The sequence below is a fragment of the Chrysoperla carnea genome, chromosome 4, assembly GCF_905475395.1.
Source record: "Chrysoperla carnea chromosome 4, inChrCarn1.1, whole genome shotgun sequence".
Lineage (NCBI taxonomy): Eukaryota > Metazoa > Arthropoda > Insecta > Neuroptera > Chrysopidae > Chrysoperla > Chrysoperla carnea.
Window position 1 is genome coordinate 8,664,605 of NC_058340.1, and position 22,523 is coordinate 8,687,127.

Sequence of the window (22,523 nt, forward strand, 5' to 3'; positions counted from 1 at the left end):
AGAGCGGATATCCCATGGAAATTCAATTTTTTCTTTACAGGAAAATTTTTGTAATAATACGTCTGTTGTAACACGAGTTAGAATAGATTCGTAAATTAAATATACAAATTTTAGCAGCTAATATATTCTAGTGTAGCAAATTTAGCTATTAAATTCTAAATGTTTTTTGAAATAATATATACAGTGGCTCCCTATAATCCGGAATTTTTTACAAATGAGTACCTTGTAATCCGATAAATCACAAACGGGCTAGAAATTTTTTTAGAAAAAAAGTAATAGTCAGTCAAATTTTGTCTTGTAAGAATGCCAAGTATTTTACAAATTATAAGTGTTTTATAATTATGTGAACCTGGCTTTAGATAAAAACCCACATTATAATAATAACATCTAGTCCCGGAGCTGACCGTAAGAACGCGAGCCGATCAGCGGTACGCATAAAATATATTTTCCCTACTACTACTAACCATAGTCAATAGGATGGGACTTTAGTGCCTCAACGCAGTGGGCACAAATAACATGGGTGCTTTCTTGAAAGTAAAATTTTTGTTGACGAACTGTACCAACTTTGTCCTGCTTGGTAATTACTTTAAAATCTTCTATTCATTGAATAGAACAAAATAATATTTAAGTGCCTCGACGCAACCGGTGATAACACGGTGGCACGGATTTTTCAATGAATTTTCCCGTGTGCACGAACTATACCCATTCCGATCCGCTTAAAACTTTAACCAAATGAAAATTTAAACAATTTTATATACAAAAAAAAATAAGTGCCTCATTAGTTGCGGTTCTATATGCCTGGCAGGACGCCTAACATTTCGCGAGCTCCTATGCTACTATGTAGATAACTCTTCCGTCCGTCCGTCCGTCTGTGGTCACGATTACTCAAAAACGAAAAGAGATATCAAGCTGAAATTTTTACAGCGTGCTTAGGACGTAAAAAGTGAGGTCAAGTTCGTAAATGAGCAACATGGGTCAATTGGGTCATGGGTCCGTAGTACCCATCTTGTAAACCGTTAGAGATAGAATGAAAGTTTAAATGTAAAAAATGTTCCTTACAAAAAAATAAACAACTTTTGTTTGAAACATTTTTTTATAAACATCACTGTTTACCCACGAGGGCGTTAATTAGGTACAAATTTTATAGTATGTATGTATTAATATAGGAATATCAAAGTGAATATCTTTTGTTATTTACATGACGTCAAAAAAAATCAATTTATGTCAACGTCTCTCACAGATTATTTTATTAAGAACATAAAAAAATTTGATTCTTCCCAGCTTCCACCATGTTGGAAGTCATTAAAGCAAAAAATATTGAGAACAATTTATGTCACCTCGATGTGGCAGAATGCTACAGTAGCGAACTGTCTTATTTGTTCACCAGAAGAATGTGGATGGATCAAAAATGAAAATAGAATTGAACCACTTTGGTTCGAAGGTGCTCCAACGCCTCTTCTTGTTGAAGATATTGTTGCTGTCGAACTTGATGAAAATGTAGATAATGATAATGATATTAATATAGATAATAATGATGAGTATGATCGTGAAGATTATGATCAGCATAATGATGATGACGAAAATATTGATGATAATGATAATGATGATAGTGATGATGACGATGATCACAATAAGAATGATAATGTTTAAAAATATATTTTTGTAACTCGTATTTTATTAGGTAAATAGGTTCTTTATGAATTAATTTAAGTATATTGCTAATAAGATTATACCTTTTTCTATTAATATAAATTAAGATTAGCCTGTGTACATTGTGTTAAATAAAGTAAGAAATGCTTAAATGACAAGTAATAGATTATTGAAGTATTTATTCATCTTTCCCCATAAATCTCTACGATAATTGTGATCGAGAATCATTGGCCTTAGAAAAGGCGAAAAATTTCTGTTATTAATTAAATGCTACATTTTTTCAATCACAACTATTTTCGCCTTTTCTAAGGCCAATGATTCTCGATCACAATTATCGTAGAGATTTATGGGGAAAGATGAATAAATACTTCAATAATCTATTACTTGTCATTTAAGCATTTCTTACTTTATTTAACACAATGTACACAGGCTAATCTTAATTTATATTAATAGAAAAAGGTATAATCTTATTAGCAATATACTTAAATTAATTCATAAAGAACCTATTTACCTAATAAAATACGAGTTACAAAAATATATTTTTAAACATTATCATTCTTATTGTGATCATCGTCATCATCACTATCATCATTATCATTATCATCAATATTTTCGTCATCATCATTATGCTGATCATAATCTTCACGATCATACTCATCATTATTATCTATATTAATATCATTATCATTATCTACATTTTCATCAAGTTCGACAGCAACAATATCTTCAACAAGAAGAGGCGTTGGAGCACCTTCGAACCAAAGTGGTTCAATTCTATTTTCATTTTTGATCTATCCACATTCTTCTGGTGAACAAATAAGACAGTTCGCTACTGTAGCATTCTGCCACATCGAGGTGGCATAAATTGTTCTCAATATTTTTTGCTTTAATGACTTCCAACATGGTGGAAGCTGGGAAGAATCAAATTTTTTTATGTTCTTAATAAAATAATCTGTGAGAGACGTTGACATTAATTGATTTTTTTTGACGTCATGTAAATAACAAAAGATATTCACTTTGATATTCCTATATTAATACATACATACTATAAAATTTGTACCTAATTAACGCCCTCGTGGGTAAACAGTGATGTTTATAAAAAAATGTTTCAAACAAAAGTTGTTTATTTTTTTGTAAGGAACATTTTTTACATTTAAACTTTCATTCTATCTCTAACGGTTTACAAGATGGGTACTACGGACCCATGACCCAATTGACCCATGTTGCTCATTTACGAACTTGACCTCACTTTTTACGTCCTAAGCACGCTGTAAAAATTTCAGCTTGATATCTCTTTTCGTTTTTGAGTAATCGTGACCACAGACGGACGGACGGACGGAAGAGTTATCTACATAGTAGCATAGGAGCTCGCGAAATGTTAGGCGTCCTGCCAGGCATATAGAACCGCAACTAATGAGGCACTTATTTTTTTTTGTATATAAAATTGTTTAAATTTTCATTTGGTTAAAGTTTTAAGCGGATCGGAATGGGTATAGTTCGTGCACACGGGAAAATTCATTGAAAAATCCGTGCCACCGTGTTATCACCGGTTGCGTCGAGGCACTTAAATATTATTTTGTTCTATTCAATGAATAGAAGATTTTAAAGTAATTACCAAGCAGGACAAAGTTGGTACAGTTCGTCAACAAAAATTTTACTTTCAAGAAAGCACCCATGCTATATGTGCCCACTGCGTTGAGGCACTAAAGCTCCATCCTATTGACTATGGTTAGTAGTAGTAGGGAAAATATATTTTATGCGTACCGCTTATCGGCTCGCGTTCTTACGGTCAGCTCCGGGACTAATCATTCTTCTTTTCCTTGTTTTAATAGCACGGAACTGATTTGTACCTGTGAGCTATATGACTGGACTTCTTGGTATAAAATATTAAAAGTGGTATAATCTTATTTTAAATACGCGCCAGGATATTATGTTGTATATTAAGACATGCTTATTATGACCAGGCCTCGACATTTACTATCCTTGTCAACCAAGTGAATTTTGAAAGGTTTATAAAGTTGTAAACGTCATTTATGAAAATTATTTTAAGAAAGAGTTATCTTAAAAAGGGCATTTCATTTAGTTTGTATTTGTACCACTTTAACCTATATTGTATGCATGAGTAGGATATACACCGAACAAGAGAGAGTGTATATTTGAGTGCACATATATATTAATCCACACTATCTCTTGTTCGGTGTCATTTTGGTTTGAATGACCTATAAAAGCATATACACGGCTTATTTAATAGCGTTAGGCACAGCTCGAAGTTATCAAATCACTCCATTCCATTCAAATCACCATAATACCATACCAAAGAATACAGAATATTCACATACTGATTGAATGTAACACAGCAACTAAGTACACTTAATATATTTATCCCCCTATATGTAGCGTACCATAGTCTTTATTATGATCTTCCCTCAGATATAAATTACGTAGCTTGATAAAATTGCCACTCTCCTCTGTCGTAGTTTAGCGCAGGGAAAAGAACTGTCATGTACCAAAACAAATCCTTTTCTATATGTCCATAATTCCTTCTTTGAACGCACACATACATTCGAACAACAATCATATTAATTCCTCTATTGGCAATTTGTTGCAATTTAATACACATAACCTATTAAATTCTACAAAAATAAAACGGATCAAATTTTAATTAGTCTAAAACAGTTATGAATTTTACTTCTATTACAAATTTTGTAATCAAATGGACACCACAAATAACACAAAAGCGTTTTCGTTATCACTCCGAGAAAATAGCAAAAGGGCCATTAATTCGACGATATGGTTATGAAGAAAAAATTGATCCCACAGGATTATTGCCCCATGTAGAAGGACGACGGTTGCCAATGCCTGTATATCGTCCAAAAGATGGATGGTCTGAGAAACGTGCTCTATTTGGCCAGAATGATTACATAGATATTTTAGGTAATGAAAGAATTCATCCTACTAGAGTATTATACAACGTACCATCGTGGTTACGAGGAGTTAGCGGTAATGAATATCAAGTTTTATTACGTAAAAGAAAAATGCTCGCACCTACGAAATTTCCTCTTGCACGACCAACAAAGTGGAGAGAAATAGAAAAACGAATTTCATATTTATATAGATTTTTAAATCGTAAAACTAAAACTGGTATGTCTAATGTGTAAGAACCTCTTGTAAATTTTTGTTAAGTACTGTGTACATTTTAGTTGTTAATAAATATAAACATTTTTAAAATTAATTGTCTTCTTTTAAAAACACCAATAAAAATAAATCGCTTTAATTAAAATTCTCTGGTTGATTAGTAATGAGCTGTACTTAAAAATGTTTAAAACTGAGCTAAGTTAATTATTGGCAAATTATCGCATTTTAAGGCCTTGCACATACGATTGAAATTTATGTTCAGTGGTCATTTGCTTAGGAATCTAATTTAAATTACAAATTAGTTTAAAACTAGTTTGAAATCGAGTTACATCCATGTTTGTAAGCCTTAATCAGTGCACTCGTGTGCTAATTTTTAAAATAGAATTCGCAGTCTGATTCATTGTTAGTGCGAAAACAAGAAACTTAGATGAACGCTTTAAATTAGAATGTTGTTCTTTATAAATTCACAAACATTTTTTTTTGTAAACCGAATAGTTTAAACAGTAATTGATAGCAAAAATCTAGTTTTTTGCGCGGTTGTTCATTTAATTTGTTGGTTGTTGATATTCAAGGACTTCAAGGAACACTCAGCCAACTTAACCTAGTCAAAAAAGGGCGCATGTGTAACCCAAATTTTTATGAAATGTTTATTTTGTCTTATAATGGTCATTTAGTAGGTATTTTTGGTTTTTGAATACGAATCCGATGTCAGATTACACGGATTTTGTCACGTTTTCCGAAAATCGTGTCATTTTTTGCCAAGAATTTTATTTTTTCCGTCACAAAAACGGCAAAATAAGTGTTTATAAAAATGACACAATTTTTGGAAGATTATAGAATCCGTTTATCGGCCAAAAATACCTACTAGATGACATTTAAAAGGCAAAATAAGCATTTCAAAAAAATTTGCAGCAAAATAAGCATCACAAACGCAGCCCCCTGGGCCCCATGTCTCCTTCTGACTAGGTTAAGTTAGCTGAATGTTCTTTGTGGTCCTATAAATGCATCACAAAAAATTTCACCAAAATCAGTACTGTTTCCCCACTTTTCCGATGCATCCCACCTTATTAGTTGTACTATAAAAACATAGAATGGTGTTTTTTCTGTGTTTTATTTTATTTATAAATTATAATGATTTTTTCCATACATCCCAGTTTTCGGAATAGCCCTAGTCTTATTTTGTCCTAATTATCGAGATCACTGTATATCATATTTTAGGATATGCCGCCCCACGCTTTTGTCCAGGCTCGCCCCCTTCCCTGGACCGAGCCCTGAAAGTACTTAACTGTGATCCTTGAAACTGCTATACTACCTTAAATTAAGAGTTATTAAATCTCTGAATAGTGTTTTATTTCAAATAGTAAAAAATAATTCAAAATAAAAATTAAAATAAATGAATAATTTTTAATAAAATAAAAATTACACGACAAAAAATGTTCTTTAAAAGTTTTCATATTTAGAATCATCACATCATTATTTTTGCACGACTTCATCATCATTATTACAGAAAAGAGAAATATAATTATGTAAAAATTGTTATAATATGTATATCTACAATAATATTAATTATATTATTTTAAGTAAAACGTTATACCGCTATATTTACTTAGTTTGTTTTTAATCCATCCAATAATAGGGTTTTTAGATTTTAGTTTTTTTATTATACTCCAATCATCTTAGGGTTTCACCTGGGAATCTAACGGAATAAGCGGAATTTTTGTACAAACCTTTATTTCGATAGTACAAATTTTGTCTCAAAAGTCACATATAGTCACGTATGCGCGTCCTTAGATATTCAAGGTCAATTTCAAAAATGGCTCAAACAAAAAAGTCTGTGACAAAATTTGTAGAAAATTTTATCTTCACGATTGAAGGCAAAAGAAGCGAGATATATTACGAGATACACAAAAAACTAATTTTCGCTACCTTTGAATATCTAAGAAGGCGCACGCGTGACTATATGTGACTTTTGAGACAACATTTGTACTATCAAAATAAAGGTTTGTAGAAAAATTCAGCTGATTACATTCGATTCTGAGGTTGTTCACTTTTTTTTGACTAAGATGATCGGGTTATTATTTTATTGAATTTAATTTGTTGGTTGGTTGGTTGTTGATATTAATTGTTTTATTTCGATGTACAACGAACACTTCTTTTTTAATTTAAATAAATCAATTTACGAATATATTAGAAAGACTTAATTAGTTATATAACAGTTATAAATAATTTTGAAGAAAGGATAGTAACATTGTTTCGTAGTGTTTACTAGCGTCCAAATGTCGTAGCGAATGTCGTTCATTTGGATATACTTGCAGTTGATACGGTTTTCCGGCCTTTACTAAGCTGCTTATTAATTGACTTGTATGGTAGAAATGAACGTTTTCATCGATTAAACCATGAATAATTAATAAACGATTTTCCCTAGAAAGAAAAAAAATTTCCTTTATAAAAAAGTATAACAACCTAGAAAAGGACATTTCTGTACAACAACTACTACAAGACTAACTAACACAAAAAGATATAAATGAAACTTTTTGTAACGCGTTTATAGGACCCCAAGGAACATTCAGCCAACTTTACTTAGTCTAACAACACACACAACCCCGCTGAGGCCTTATGCCCTTTCTGATTAGGTTAAGTTGTCTGAATGTTGCTTGGGGTTTTATAAACATGTTACAAAAAGTTTCACTAAAATCGTTGTAGTTTCCCAACTTTTTCTATGCATTCCGTCTTATTAGCTATAGTATTTATTTTACTTACTCATCAGGAAATTTATGTACGTGATTTAAAACAGAACCAGCAGTATACCCCTGCTGATTATGATCTGGAAGATCCATATATCTTTCTGTATAACCAGTGTCGTACAACGACCAACTAGTAACAGGAGCACCGGCAATTGCAACTTTAAATATATTTTGATAATGAATAAGACCCATTAAACTAAGATAACCACCTAAAAATATATCCATTAATGTAAAAATCATAAAGAATTATTGATTATTATACTGTTTGTAAACTATCTCGTTAGTCATACAAAATAGTATACGTGACGACAGCCAACTTAAGTCATCACACACACTTAATTGTCTGAAGAGTCTTCCTTTTTCTTATACATAAGACCGTCCATAAAAACTCAGTTCTTACTTCATATATTTTATATGGCTAACGAGATAGTTTACAAATGGTATAAGAATTTACCATAAGACCATCCATGTATTGCCACTCGATTCATATCTATATACTTTAAATTGCAGGCAAGTCTTTGTAATACTTCAACTTGATCATCTAATTCAACTGTTCCCATTTTACATCGTAAATAACTTTCAAATAATTGTCCTCTATGTTGTGAACCACGTGAATCTATTGCAACTACACAATATCCTTGAGCAGCTAACATATGCATTCTTAATTGACGCATTCCCTTCAAAATTCAAAAAAAATAATCTTAATATTTCAGTTCGAAAATTTTTGTATAAAAATATTATTTATGGTTTTAGTTTAGCTAAAATACAAGCTTGTAATAATATAAGAGACAAATAAAATATATTCCGCTGCCATTAAATAGTTTTCGTGTATGAATTGCTTTGACATCTTTGCATTACAATGAACAAACGATGGAGAGGTTTACACAAGGTAGGGATGGCGAATCTTTATGTATCAACATGACATTTTTCCGAAAGAAATGCTTAATGAAGCTATAGACGTGCTGTCAAACTGTTTTGACTTCGTGATTTTTGGAAATATCACTTTATAAATGAACAATTCCTGCTGAAAAGATAGGAGAAAAGCGCGAGCGGATAATAACAATAACTAAAAGAGGGGTACCGCAAGTGGGTCCCTAGCTCCTAGACCAAGGGTCCTGTGCACTCCTTGAGAACGACCTGTCATCTCTACAAGTGGGATCATTAGAGATCCCTATGATATATAGGTGATATTTTAATCGGCAGTATCCTGTATAGTAGCGCGCGCGGATGATATTTTACAAATTCCGTTAATGTATTTTTTCATAATTATTTGAAAACATCAGATTTGAAAAAATTACAATGCTATTAAGAGGATAAGAGGTATTCTGGAACAAAGAAATAAGAACCAATCAGCAAACCTTTCATCCAGAATACTTCTTATCATGATAATAGTATTTTTTGGCCCCCGAACTAAAAAATATGTTAATAAGTTTGACCGCTATGCGATCGGATGATTTTACACAGGTTTGTTAATTATTTCTCACAGGAAATATCTCGCTGAAATAAATGAAACATAAAATGACTGAAACTCACTTTAAATGTATTTGAAACTAATTGAACTTCTGGACCACCATATACATGTAATACTGTTGGATACTTTTTATCTGGCTTAAAATTATGTGGTTTAAATACCATTGCGTATAATAAATGACCAGTTGATATCTTATGCGTATATAAATCTGGACATAATGCTTCATCTTCTGGTGTTGACGATTCTAAAAGATATCCAATTGGTGTTAAATTAACACCTTCCACAGTCCAATCGTGATGTGTTACACGAAATATTTGACAAGCTGGTAACTTTCGAATATTGCTATATACTGTTACTAATATTGTACAATCCTAAAAAAATACAATTTTTATAGTTTACGAATTCTAAATAAAAAAGTTTAGTAGTGTAAATAAAGGTTGTACAGAAATAATATTTGTTCAATAACATAACCAGAGGATTTTCCCTAATATATGCGTTTCTATACAAAATAGATAGGAGAAATCTCACGAACTGAAGTCGATCAATAAAATGTGTAGATCGACCTTAAATAGTTAATCCAATTAATTGCTATCAGAAAACAAAAAATTTCCAGTCCCCAGGTTTCGGGCGAGTGGACTCGGCCGGTCAATTATGTGAGTACCCCCCTCCAGAGATTAAAACAACTTCTGTTACAATCTGTAACTCTATTGACTTACAGGAGTACTTAGAATTGTACTTACTAGGATAAATAGGAGGTTAAAAAAAATAATTCAGCCTAGTGACATCTCCTACGGCTACCGAAAAAATATTTTAATTCTATACAACAATAAATTTTATCCACAATATGATACTTACTTTATTAAAATCTACACTATACGAGAATCCTGGTCGCGTTAACAATCGTATTTCACCAGGTCGTCGTAATGATACCACATATAAATGCTTTTCTAATGGACTTTCACGTAAAGCAAGAAAATACACTAATTCATGTTCAACATCCACCCATACCGGTCGCCCAACAACCTCCCATTCACCGGCTGTCAATGCTAAACGTTGTAACACTTTTGGTTGTAAATACATACAATCCATTGGTGCTAAATCTTCACTAATACTACCATTATTTACACTCGCTACATGTGATGTAATTAAATATAAATGTCTGTAGCCAGATTCTTCAGATGCCCAAATAAATTTCACTTCATTTGGATCAGAAGATGGTAAAAAATATAATACATCATGAATGTTAATCCAAAGTAATGATTGCTGGCTAAGTATTACTTGAACAATTGGATTTGGTCCATTTGGTATGCGACTAATACCATCATAAAAGTTTGGAGGTGGTTCCGCAAAATTATCAATTGATATTAGTACGAGGTCTAATCTTTGTTGTTTTCGATCCAGTAACTGTGTCCATACACTGAAAAATAATTATACTTGTTATAGAAAATAAGCCGTTAAAAAATAAACGGTATCGTTTTTTCTAATCGTTCAGAAACGAATAAATACAATTTTAATTTAGAATAAATAATTTCTTGAATAGAGCAAATTTCTTCAGTCTCTGGTCTGACCATCATAATTTGATCAGGTGAATTTTGTAAATTTAAATTTTACTTACTATTTTCCGTCAACAGTCCATCCCACTCGAACAAGATATTCCATCCAAGGAAATAGCATAGCTAATGTAAATTGTAATTCTAATATTGCTACATTTACAATTTGTAAACTACTATTTAATTGAAATTGTATCATTTTTAAATTTGATTTTGAATTTGCTGCACCAGCTCGAGGAAAACGAAACTCTTCAACTTCACCATCATTTGTATGAGAGGATGGAAAACAAAAAATTTCTACATCACTATCGTCAACTTCTTCATAAACAATCCGATACGTATCGTCTGTAAATAATTTTAATATAGTTAATATTAAAGCGTCAAAACCCAGTACGGGAGATTATGATTCATTGACGTTCAAATTTTTAGAATTCGACGCCTTAAATAAAAATAGCCCAGTGTTTGATGTACACTCATAAATCTCATAAATTTGGAGTTATAATAATAGCAAAAAGTAATTTTATTCAATGCTCAATGCTAACATTCAAAAACATTTGTAAAAATCTTAAATGCATTCCTAAAGATAATACTCAAATAAGACTGCCAGGTTAAGGCCTGTCCCAAGCGCAATATCTGAATCTTCCCGAAAATCGACCCCTCCTCTGTTGCAGCCTATTTAATACTAAAGATAAATAAAATCATATCATCACACAGGAAATCGTATGTTTTCGATAGCCATAAATTTTTTTGTAGGAACAAACTTACCAGAAGAAACTGGTTGCCACCAATATCCTTGATATCGACTAAATTCTTCTTGCATTACATAAGATGGAACGCCTGCTGATAAAGGATCATCAGCTAAATTTCTACCACCTTTATGAGCGAACGTAACACGTTTTGTAAATCCTGAAATAGTATGTGATACCCATATATCATTGTTACACACGTATGCAACCAAATCTGGATTAGTTGGACAAATTTGAGGACTTAATTTTGCACCTGTTGAACTTGTTCGAATTTCCGTTGGAAATAAAGGGCCCACCTATAATTTAAAAATATTGTATTATATTTCATCAATTCATAAAACTTTTTTACTTATGTTAGATAATTGGGAAAAATAGAACATAAAGTTGAATCCGAAATTATTTTCCGTGTATGAGTTTAGTTACCATAGTAACCACACACTACTTTCTTAATATAAATCTATGGATGGAGATATAAGCATCGAGATAATACCATAGATCTGCAAAATCACCGACCAAAACTGCGACCGAGTAGAGACAGACAGTAAAAGTAGGTGCTTTTAGGTACCTTCGTCTCTCTTATATGACTAAAATTTCTGTCTCTTTTTACCTCTCCCACTACGATCAAGAATTCACTTATTGTGTTTCCTATGTCAATACAGCTCTACGGTTTTATCTCTATACATATAAGTCTGTGGATTGTATGTTTGTCTAACATTTAAAATTTAATACTATTTTCTAACAAATTTAAATGTTTCTATATCATTTATATGTAAACAATTGAAAATTAGTCATAATGCCTCCTTTAACGCCAAAATTGTCCACTGGGAGCGTTCGCGTCGGTTTGATTGTCCCTATATTGATTACGCACCTAACGAATAAGCTGAAATGCTACTCATATTGATAAAGAGTGCTCAAATTATATTATTTATAATAAGGTATTAATAATTTCAACACTAATTCTAAAATTGCTTTGGCGCTCGTACGACCTTAAAATTGGTTCTTCAATTTAATCATTTCCACAGACTTATAAAGGTTATATAGACTGATAGCACTTATAATAGCGCCAAGTACATCTGACCCACATGATTCTAATGTAAATAAACGATGGTGTGAGAGGAGGGTAAACGTAACTGTTGCTTATAAGCCCACTTCACGAATTTACGACACAAGAGATATGTTTATAATAGAAAGAATAGCATATTATATTAATGAGCTATATTTATTATTTAGTCTGTGATTTGATATAACAAGTTTCGAAAATTCTTTTTACTACAATAATACTTTATTATACCCAAAAGTTTCATTTCACAGATGGAGCAAAAAGACCTTTAATGATATATGTCTTCTTAAAAAAACAGTAAAAAATGAAAAATTGCATCATTTTCTTTGCAAATCTCGAATAATTTTAATCCGCGTTTCTTAATAATTTTTTCTGCATTTGTGAAACTTTTTTATTAAAATTTAAACTTAAACGTAAGATTATCTACATTTACTGATTTTAATTTTTATTAATTGGACGAACTTACCGCATATCCTGTATCACGACATTGGAACAAACTACTTGCAGCAGGAAAAATCAATTTTCCTGAGGCACTATGTAATTCATAAGATGTAATACCCCAAGTAGCTAATCGTTTACGTTCCCACAGTAATTGTTCTTCTCGTGAATACTTATTTCCTGATGGCAAACTAGGAAAATTTGCTTCAATAACGGGCTGCCATTGTAATTTATGTCCACCACTTTGACTGTTATTTGAAACATCTGTATATAATAACGTACTTTCACGACTATTTTGTGGGGTACTCAAAAAATATATTCTGGTTCTACCATCTGGCAATTGTCGAAACGATATTGACGTCGGCACCATAGATGAAAGACTAGACAATTTTCTACGTAAATCGATAACAACTCCTTTTAATTCTGACCATGTTAGCTTTCCTTCTTTCTTAGTTTTAACACATTTAAGTTTATCTTCGTCCATATTCATGGAACGTATTATAAATTAAATTAAATATGTGATTTTTGAAATTTAGGCGACCTATTTAATTATAACCTATATCATAAGTAAAATATGCCCATAAAACTTTATATTAAAAGTTAACTTTGTACAATTCTATAAAATATTAAATAGACTGATTTTCAACTTATACTTTTTATGTGATGAAAATTAAAATTTTTCTCATTATGTTAAAATATATTCCAATCGAGCTATCTCTTAATACCAGTTTCACATTTTACAATTTGTCATAATAGCCAACTGCTGTCATTTCACAAAAGTACAATCACACTGCACCATCTCTTGTCTACGATTCGCACTCTCTCTGTGTATAGTAACCTTTATTACTATAGTACAAGCGGCACACTTCAAATATTGACTAAAGTTTCACTTTAGTGTCAATCTTTCTCGCTAGAGGCACTAATGTGTTATAAAGAAAATAAATTAGTAAGACTTATGGGTGGAAACTACAATGGGATTTTTCAATGAAAATTGAACATCGGTAAAACCCATTTTAATATAGCTTAGAACCTAAATATAAAAATAAGATAGTTTACTAAACAATTATAGACTTAAATGTAAAGTTCTAGGACTTCCCTGGAGCTTGTAAAAAATGTTTCGAATTCTGTGATGATCTAAGTGGACGAATTCTGTGATTTTATGAATTTTTATCATCAATTTTTTTAGAGTTATATCGTTAGACTGGCCTTATTATTATAAAAAATATTGGGCTCGAAGTAAGACTTCTAGACGCCTTGATTTTGCCCGAGACTTTCTGTCTCATCTTAGAGTAATTTCGAATTCGTAACTGACGAGAGATAGAAGAACACTTCAAATTAGAAAGTTGTTTCTTATAATAAGGAAAATATTTTTGTTCGAAAAGTATTTTGTCGATCATCAAATAGTTTCGGAAGCGATAATATCGTCACAAAATTTTGTTAGTTTATTATAAACACTATTTCTCTTAGATAAAGCTATTACTACACCGCGTATCTCCCACTAAAAATTCAATCCAAAAATATACTTTGCAGTATAGCTAAATTTTAACTGACAATTTTTGCTGAATCTATTCGATTTACGAGAAAAAAAATTTGTTTTTTATAAGAAGAAACTTTCTAATTAAAAGTGTTTTTTTATATTTTATCAGTAATGTGTTCGTTCGAGGTGACTTTTAGATGATCGTGATGATCTAATTTCAAATCTGTGTCCATGAGATGTCGGCTCTCCTTTGAATCCTACATTTCTGGTTTGAAATTTTTTACTGTATTTTAATTATCATACAATATATTTTCTAATATCTAATAAAACAGTCCACCCTGTCTACCGAATATAAAACTGTTAAACATATTTTTACATTTTATGTATCCATTTTGACATAAAAAATGTATGGTACATTTTTCGGTTCGAAGACCGTACTATTTGGAATGACGTCAAATTTAATTTAACTTTGCAGTGCCATCTTTTGAGTGAAAATGATACCTACCGTATTATTTTATGGTACCACAGCGAGTGTACTATTATTGATAGATGGTTATTGTTGAGTTTTAAATTTACAAATCAATGTAATAATTTTTATGTGAAATTTACATGTTAATTAATTTATGATGAATTGAATGTGTTTTATAATAATTACTCGACTTATAAATTTTATTATAATATAAATATATCAATTTATTTTTGGCTTGGTTTCATTGTACATAAACATATTATATTACTCAGATAGATTTTGAACGCCTACGCAGCCATGGAATTTTTTAATATTTATATAATTTAAAATGAGCATATTGTAAAAAGCCAAATTTGTCATGTGTCCAAATAGTTCATTGACATTGATTAAACTTGGGATTTAGCCGTTATACTTGATAAATCTCGTAAAAAAAAGATATTTATACTACTACATCTCTACGGAATGACAAAGCTAACATTTTTAATATGCAAATTAACTAGAATACTTTATTTAGTCTTTATTTTTAAATCACTCTGTAAAAGAAAAAACTCGACTGGCTCGAAAAGAATCGACCGAATGCTATGAAATTCTTTTCGGATCATATTACCGTTAAAACGCTTCGATCGACACCTTAACGTATGTCTGTCTGTGATCACGATAACTCGAAAAACGGAAAGAGATATCAAGCTGAAATCTTTGTAGCATGCTTTGAACGTACAAATGTGAGATCGAGTTTGTAAAGTAGCAAACATAGGCCAATTGAGTCTTGGATCCCTTAGACTCATCTTGTAAACCGTTAGAGATAGAGCAAAAATTTAAGTATAAAAGATGTTTTTTATAAAAAAATAAACAGCTTTTGTTTGAAACATTTTTTCGTTAACACCACTGTTTGCTCGTGAGGGCACAAATTAGATTGGAAGATTATGTAGTATCAAAGAATACAGATACATAATATGTTCTTTGGTAGTATGTATACAGGTATTGTATATATTTTAAATTTATACGTTATATATATTATGAATGTGTTTGTTTATAGCATATACTATATCCACTGAGGAAGTGAGAAAAAAGATACCCTTATTACTTTGTGTGTAAGAGTGGCTATCTTTCTTTACTTAAATGACGTAAATAAAAAACAAACGATTGCGTCAACAACACTGTCTATACATGGTATTTCAACAATTGACTCAGTCAATTGTTTGTTTTCACTTGTTTTTTCCTTAAAATCGCTAAGATTCTTTTACTGTATCGTTTGCATTCATTATATGTATGAGAGGAATTTTTTGCCTTGAAAGGTAATGGAAAACCTTGAAAGTCGAAAGTTGTTCTATTATCAATGTTATATTAAATCGATGTTTTGCCTACGTGAACAGATTTATCAAAACAATTTCCCCCAATTCCTGTGATACCATATGATATCGGTTTTTTATATCTCAATAACTAGAAATTTGGTAATTCGAGAACTCCATTTTATCCCCTTGCGATTCAAGTTATCCTGCTATAGTTTGTTATAAATTAATGACCCTATGACCCACCAAATTTTAATCAATACATATAAATATATTTTTTTTAAATAAATGTTTTTATTTAATTTTAATTAATTACATATTATTTAATTTAATTATAAACTTTATGAAATAGTGATTATTATAAATATAAAACTTGATAAATAGCCGAGATTATTATAAAAAGAATTCCAACCTGAAATATTAATCAAAAAATTAGTTGAAATTATGAATCTTTAGCAACTTTCTCGTAATGTCAGGAATTTTGAATTTTTTTCAATAAATTTTATTTTAGCTTTTAAATTGTTTAATTTTCTTATAATTATATTTTTCCAGTCTAATCAAATTTATGGTAATCAAACAAATTTTCATTCTAGAAACTAGATGTTCAGTAATTGATTGATTGATTTTTTTTATAGGCAACTTGTATTACCTATCATGTACGAATGGTGTATATACTACATTTATAACAATCTGGATTTTTTTGATTCTGATAATTTTGGTTTATAGACTACAAGCCCATGCTAAAATTTTTCGGGTAAAATGATCCACCAGGAATCATGTTGAAAAAGATCCTATATGAAAAGTAAGTTAATGCATGGAATGAGATAATTTTAAAACGAAGACTGTGATATTGGAAATCGATTTATGGAAGAGGAAATATATTTCTAGCCAGAATCTTTAATTAACCTCTAGGTAAAAAGTAGAAAGTGAATTTCTAGCATGATTTTAAGTTATAGTCTACCAGTAATTGGTTAAGAGCACGTTATAAGACATTCACAAAATTTCGTAATTTTTATCACTACGAATATTGGAAAGCAATTCTGATAGTTAACATTTTTGAGTTTAATTACCTTTTGAATGGGGTTCATAATTTGAACATTTCAAACCATCTGCTGAAACCATAGGAAAATGTTCCATACATTCACAATTTTTTTGAAGTTTACAATAAGCAAAGTCAATACATTGGTAGTCATAAACGCATGGCTGATTTATTCCTACAAACAAATAAAAAAATTATAATTTTGAGTCTATTGGGTTGTAAAAAAATGACTAGCACAATGATGCCCTGCACATATAGTGCAATAAAAGATGTTACAAAAATCGACTGATAAAGGAAAACGGAAGAAACCGTTTGCATTTTGCTAAAATGTGTTTCTTAGGTTTGAAATATCATTAGTATCGCATGAGTTTGTGGCGCAAATGTTTCTATTTGTTAATAAACAATAAGTTTTTAATTCAATGAAACGATCAATGTTAAAGTTCACTTAAAAAAATTAGTTAGGCAACTTGTATGTCGTAAATGTTAAGTGTTTGACAAATAATTGAAAACTATTATGCATGTATAACGTACACGTATTTCAAGTTGCCTATTTATTAATTTTGTAAGTCAACATTAACTGTTCCATCGAATTGAAACAATTTATTGTTTATTAACAAAAAACATTTGCACCACTTACTCAGGCGTTACTAATATTTGACACCCAGGAAACAAATTCCATGAGGTTTTAGCAAAATGTTAGCAGTTTCTTTTATTTGTAACATCTTTAAATAAAAAAATTATTTCTCATAAAAACAGCGTTCTACAGTAACTGTGAGTAAATACGACGATATGATAAACCTAAAACATTTATGATTCAGGAAAATTGTTGAAAAGGAAAGGCTTCTTAGCATATTTTTCGTACATTAATTCAATTATTTCGTTTCAGATTATTTATTTTAAATATTTTTTTTACATACTTTATTTTTATTCATCAATATTTTTTTTATAAAAGGCCACGAAGCCCTTCAAGTTCTCACATTTCCAGTTTGTGCCAACATAGAATTTATATAGAAATAAAAAATGTATTTACCTCCAACACAAATTCCAAAAATATTTGATTTTATAAAATTTTTTTCACAAATACATGTATTATTCTGACATACATAACCAAATGTTCCACAATCCATGCTCACATTACATTTTGATTGATACACTGAAATTAATAAAATCTTGTACCTAAATATAATTAATTTAATTATATTTAATTTTATTAATTAAGTACCTACCTGCTTTAATAGTCTTATTTAATTGTGTAATAATATGGCCAACATCTGTAGTTTTCTCACTAGTTATTACCATTATTAAAGAATAAAAAATAAAAATTTTTATAAATTCACCAATATTTAGCATTATTTTATTTTAGAGATTGTTAAACGGTTATTAGCATTACTTTAATAAATGAAAGATGAGCAAAACGTATGATCTAATTTTCATAGTAAATGTATTATGTTTGATCGATAAAGTTTATTATACCCTGTGTATTTGAAATTTCGATCATTAATGCCCAATTAGTACTGGTACCCAAGTAGAAAATGCTAAACTTGACAAAAGAATCGAGATTAGGTCATCATTGATGGTGGTGTTCCATTATTCTATTAAATTTTGTGTTGATAATTCCAGGCACGGTCCAGACCTCAAAAAAAGTGATAGGCACGGCACATCTACCCGAAAATTGGGCAAATGCGAGTCGAAGTATTTACTCGCTTATTATAGTTTTAAAAAAGAAAAATGACGCCCTGACCAAGATTTTTTACAGTGTATTGGCCCACGTGGGAACAGTCCATTATTACTGGATAATACAATAAAAAAATAAGAAGAACTAAATAAATTTTGTATTTAAAACAATAATACAACCTCTTTAATTAAAATATGAAACAACCTCTTTAATTAAAATACAAATCGATTTTTGAACAAATCTAATCAATTAAATGCTAGTGCCGATCCAAAAACTCGGCTCTCAAATGGATTTATTACAAATTTGTTGTTGAATGTTAGGTGATAGTAATACATTGTTAAGGATTTTTAAGTTTACTTAAGTTTCTTATATTTAAATATGTGAAAATTATCGTTGAAACTAGTACTTCTGTCCGCTACTACATCCACCTATTGGCTCGTGTGTTGATAATTACTGGCGACCGCATTTCAACGCACAAAATATATCTTTTACATTTGTTTCTCATCAGAAAAACCCAACTTTCTATACTAGTTGTTTAAACAAATATTAAAGTAAAAGCATTTTTAACCCCCGAACCAAAAATGGGGTGTTATAAGTTTGACCGCCATATGTGTTTATCTGTCTGTGGCATCGTAGTGCCTAACTGGATGAACCAATTTGGATCTTTTATGTTTCAAGTGCGAGTTTAAGGTCCCGTACCCGGGACAACAAAAAAATAGGGGATGATCTTCAAAATCGGTTTAGCTTGGAAAAAGCTCCATGGAAAAGGTACTTTAATGGAGAGTGTTCTTAGGTACGTTTGAAGTGCGACTGTAGCATTCCGTACGTGAAAAATTTCTCGGGAGTTTTTTAAATTTTGTAAAACTTGTTAAATTAGAGTATTAACTAACAATAAAATTACACAGGGTATAAATATTATTGACTAAAATCAATTGTTATCCTTAACTTGTATTTTATACATGCATTTATTTAGGCCAATGATGACAATTTCCTTTTGATTGTCAAAAACTTGCTGATGTCATCTAGGACAAGATATTTTTTTCTTTATAATCTATGTCATGTATATGAATAGGGTAATAAAACGGTACTAGATTAACAATTTTATTATGCAGAAAATACACACAAAAATTTTATATTATGCATAAATAAAATGGTATTAAAATTCATAGAATCAAAGCTTATTTGATTTATATGCATTTCAATATTTCATTGCATTTTCAGAGATAAAATAATTTATCTTTATTGGTCAAGTCATAAAATATTTTAATGACTTATACATAGACAGAGTTTCTCACCTTTTGTGAAAAATTGAAAATAATAATAAAATAGACTTGGATAAAAAACGTGGATGTTATACCAAAACTTTGATAACTACTTTAAACATCCAACTTTGACAACAAAAATCTTGGTTTAAATAGGACTAGTTGCCAATTGCACATCAGGTCAATCAATTGTATACACATTTAACGATTAATTATATTAAAAATGAAAAATCCTAATTCTAGCTTACGTTATATATACGAAAGTGACTTTGGATTTAAGTTAAGATAAATTAGTAATTTTGGAAGAGTTTGGAGTTGTATTTAATATTTTCAAAGTTGGTGCAGTATTTTCATAAACGCTCTGTAGTTGCCCTCCAATCGAGTGAGACAGTCGTCAAATAATAATAAACAGATTGAATGTTTCAATAATTCAAAATGTACATGGGAATAAGCAATCCTAAATAAGCACCGATCATGACTAGATGGTTTGGAAAATTTTGAAGAAATATCAGATTGACCATTCCTCTTTCCTATCTCGGAAATTATTGCGTCAAAAATTTTGAAAAAAAAAATACAGATCTTAATTCAAAGTTAACAAAACCTAAGCGGAAATTTCAACTGAAATAAGTCTTAAAACAATTTAGTCTCTTTATCACCAAAACTACTGATTTTACAATTTTGGGAAATTTACAGAATAAAGGATCTCATTCAAGTTATGAGATAATTTAAGGCAAAACAACCCTCTCCAAGCGACTTCCACTCGCACTTGACTAGTTTTTATTTTTATTATAAGCTCTCTATAATTAAGGGTAATAGACTGTAATTTTAGGTAAAAATTTTATATTTTTCGCATTTTCCAATCTCAAATTTGACTTCACTAATCTGGTAAATCACTAAGATTATTATTATTTTATCACTTACCCATTTTTTCGATAGATCTTTTCGATATACTTTAATTTTTTCCACTTTCTTCGCTTTTTAGGAAAATAGATTTTTCAACATGAAACATGTTTTGATTACCATTCGGAAAAAACTCATTTTACGAAAAATTAAAAGTATTTTACAAAATTTTAACAGAGTAATTAAATATTTATAATTCTTTTTTTATACGAATAATTCATAAAATAAATAAACAATCCTTGATTTGATAATTATCCTTGATCATAAATAACACAAAAGACCTAATAAATATTAATTCTTTTGAATTACGTATAATATTTTCAAGCTATTACCTACTATTTCAAAAATGAATAAATTTTATTATTTACATGAAAAACATCAGAACTCGATTTTCAAATGGTTTACGTTATGCTTCGCTTAAAAAAAATTCCAAAAAATCGAAAAAAATTTATTGGTTCTGATTTGAATGAAACGTAGTATATAAGGTAATTTTGACCCAAAAAATTCAAAAATCGTATTCATTTGATGATTGGAAGCATAGTTTTTGAAATATCACCCATTATCTCATATTTTGGCTCGTTATCTCCGAAACTAGTTTCCTGATCGTTATATAAATACGATTTTTGTAAATTATGGGTCAAAATTACCTTATAAACAGAGTTTTATCGAAATCGGAGCCAACATTTTTTTTTCGATTTTTTCGATTTTTGTAAAGGGGTACCCCTTAAAAAAATTCCAAAAAATCGAAAAAAATTTATGGTTTCTGATTTGGATAAAACTTAGTATATAAGGTAATTTTGACCCAAAAAATTCAAAAATCGTATTCATTTGATGATTGGAAGCATGGTTTTTGAAATATCACCCATTATCCCATATTTTGGCTCGATATCTCCGAAACTAGTTTCCTGATCGTTATATAAATACGATTTTTGTAAATTATGGGTCAAAATTACCTTATAAACAGAGTTTTATCGAAATCGGAGCCAACATTTTTTTTTCGATTTTTTCGATTTTTGTAAAGGGGTACCCCTTAAAAAAATTCCAAAAAATCGAAAAAAATTTATGGTTTCTGATTTGGATAAAACTTAGTATATAAGGTAATTTTGACCCAAAAAATTCAAAAATCGTATTCATTTGATGATTGGAAGCATGGTTTTTGAAATATCACCCATTATCCCATATTTTGGCTCGATATCTCCGAAACTAGTTGCCTAAACGTTATATTAATACCATTTTTGAATTTTTTGGGTCAAAATTATCTTATAAACAGAGTTTTATCAAAATCAGAGACAAAAATGACAAAATTTTTTTCCTAGCATCCTTATTTTTAAGCGTTACAAACTTGGCACTAAGCGGCAGACCGCTCTTCTTAAAGGTACAAATTTGGAAAACAAAATACAAATAAAATCTAATATAAAAATATATTTATCACATAGTAGATTATTTACAATATATGAATTATTTATTTATTTGGCATCTGTTTAAGTAGGTACTAATGCCACGAAGGTTAGATAGATCGTTATAATTATCTAAACTTCGTGACTAATGCGGACAAAGTAGTGTATATTTCTAAAGTGGTGATAATTTCTAAAAAGAGCTAGTTGTTTTTCTAATATTT

General features: G+C 30.1%; 2 protein-coding genes across 2 annotated transcripts; one reads left to right on the forward strand and one right to left on the reverse strand.

Annotated features, from left to right (window-relative positions):
- The first annotated feature begins 4,198 nt into the window (after window positions 1-4,198).
- Window positions 4,199-4,844, forward strand: LOC123298355 (39S ribosomal protein L51, mitochondrial). The gene has a single exon (XM_044880336.1). The coding sequence runs from the start codon at window positions 4,329-4,331 to the stop codon at window positions 4,806-4,808; it is 480 nt and encodes a 159-aa protein (XP_044736271.1). The 5' UTR covers window positions 4,199-4,328; the 3' UTR covers window positions 4,809-4,844.
- A 1,869-nt stretch (window positions 4,845-6,713) lies between these two features.
- LOC123299282 (dipeptidyl peptidase 9) lies at window positions 6,714-13,525 on the reverse strand. The gene is made up of 8 exons (XM_044881630.1): window positions 12,823-13,525; window positions 11,316-11,592; window positions 10,616-10,895; window positions 9,856-10,417; window positions 9,063-9,371; window positions 7,984-8,206; window positions 7,546-7,738; window positions 6,714-7,206 (listed from the first exon to the last, which is right to left on the reverse strand). Exons 1-8 carry the CDS (start codon window positions 13,282-13,284, stop codon window positions 7,002-7,004), a joined length of 2,511 nt encoding a protein of 836 aa, XP_044737565.1. The 5' UTR covers window positions 13,285-13,525; the 3' UTR covers window positions 6,714-7,001.
- Window positions 13,526-22,523: the final 8,998 nt, after the last annotated feature.

Bases quoted from the DNA above. Each gene is read 5' to 3' on its own strand.
- LOC123299282 (XM_044881630.1), bottom strand. From the start codon at position 13,284: ATGAATATGGACGAAGATAAACTTAAATGTGTTAAAACTAAGAAAGAA. The intron at 11,593-12,822 runs GTAAGTTCGTCC...TTTAAATTATAG, and splicing joins GTCGTGATACAGGATATGCG to GTGGGCCCTTTATTTCCAAC. The intron at 8,207-9,062 runs GTGAGTTTCAGT...TGAATTTTGAAG, and splicing joins TAGTTTCAAATACATTTAAA to GGAATGCGTCAATTAAGAAT.
- LOC123298355 (XM_044880336.1), top strand. From the start codon at position 4,329: ATGAATTTTACTTCTATTACAAATTTTGTAATCAAATGGACACCACAA.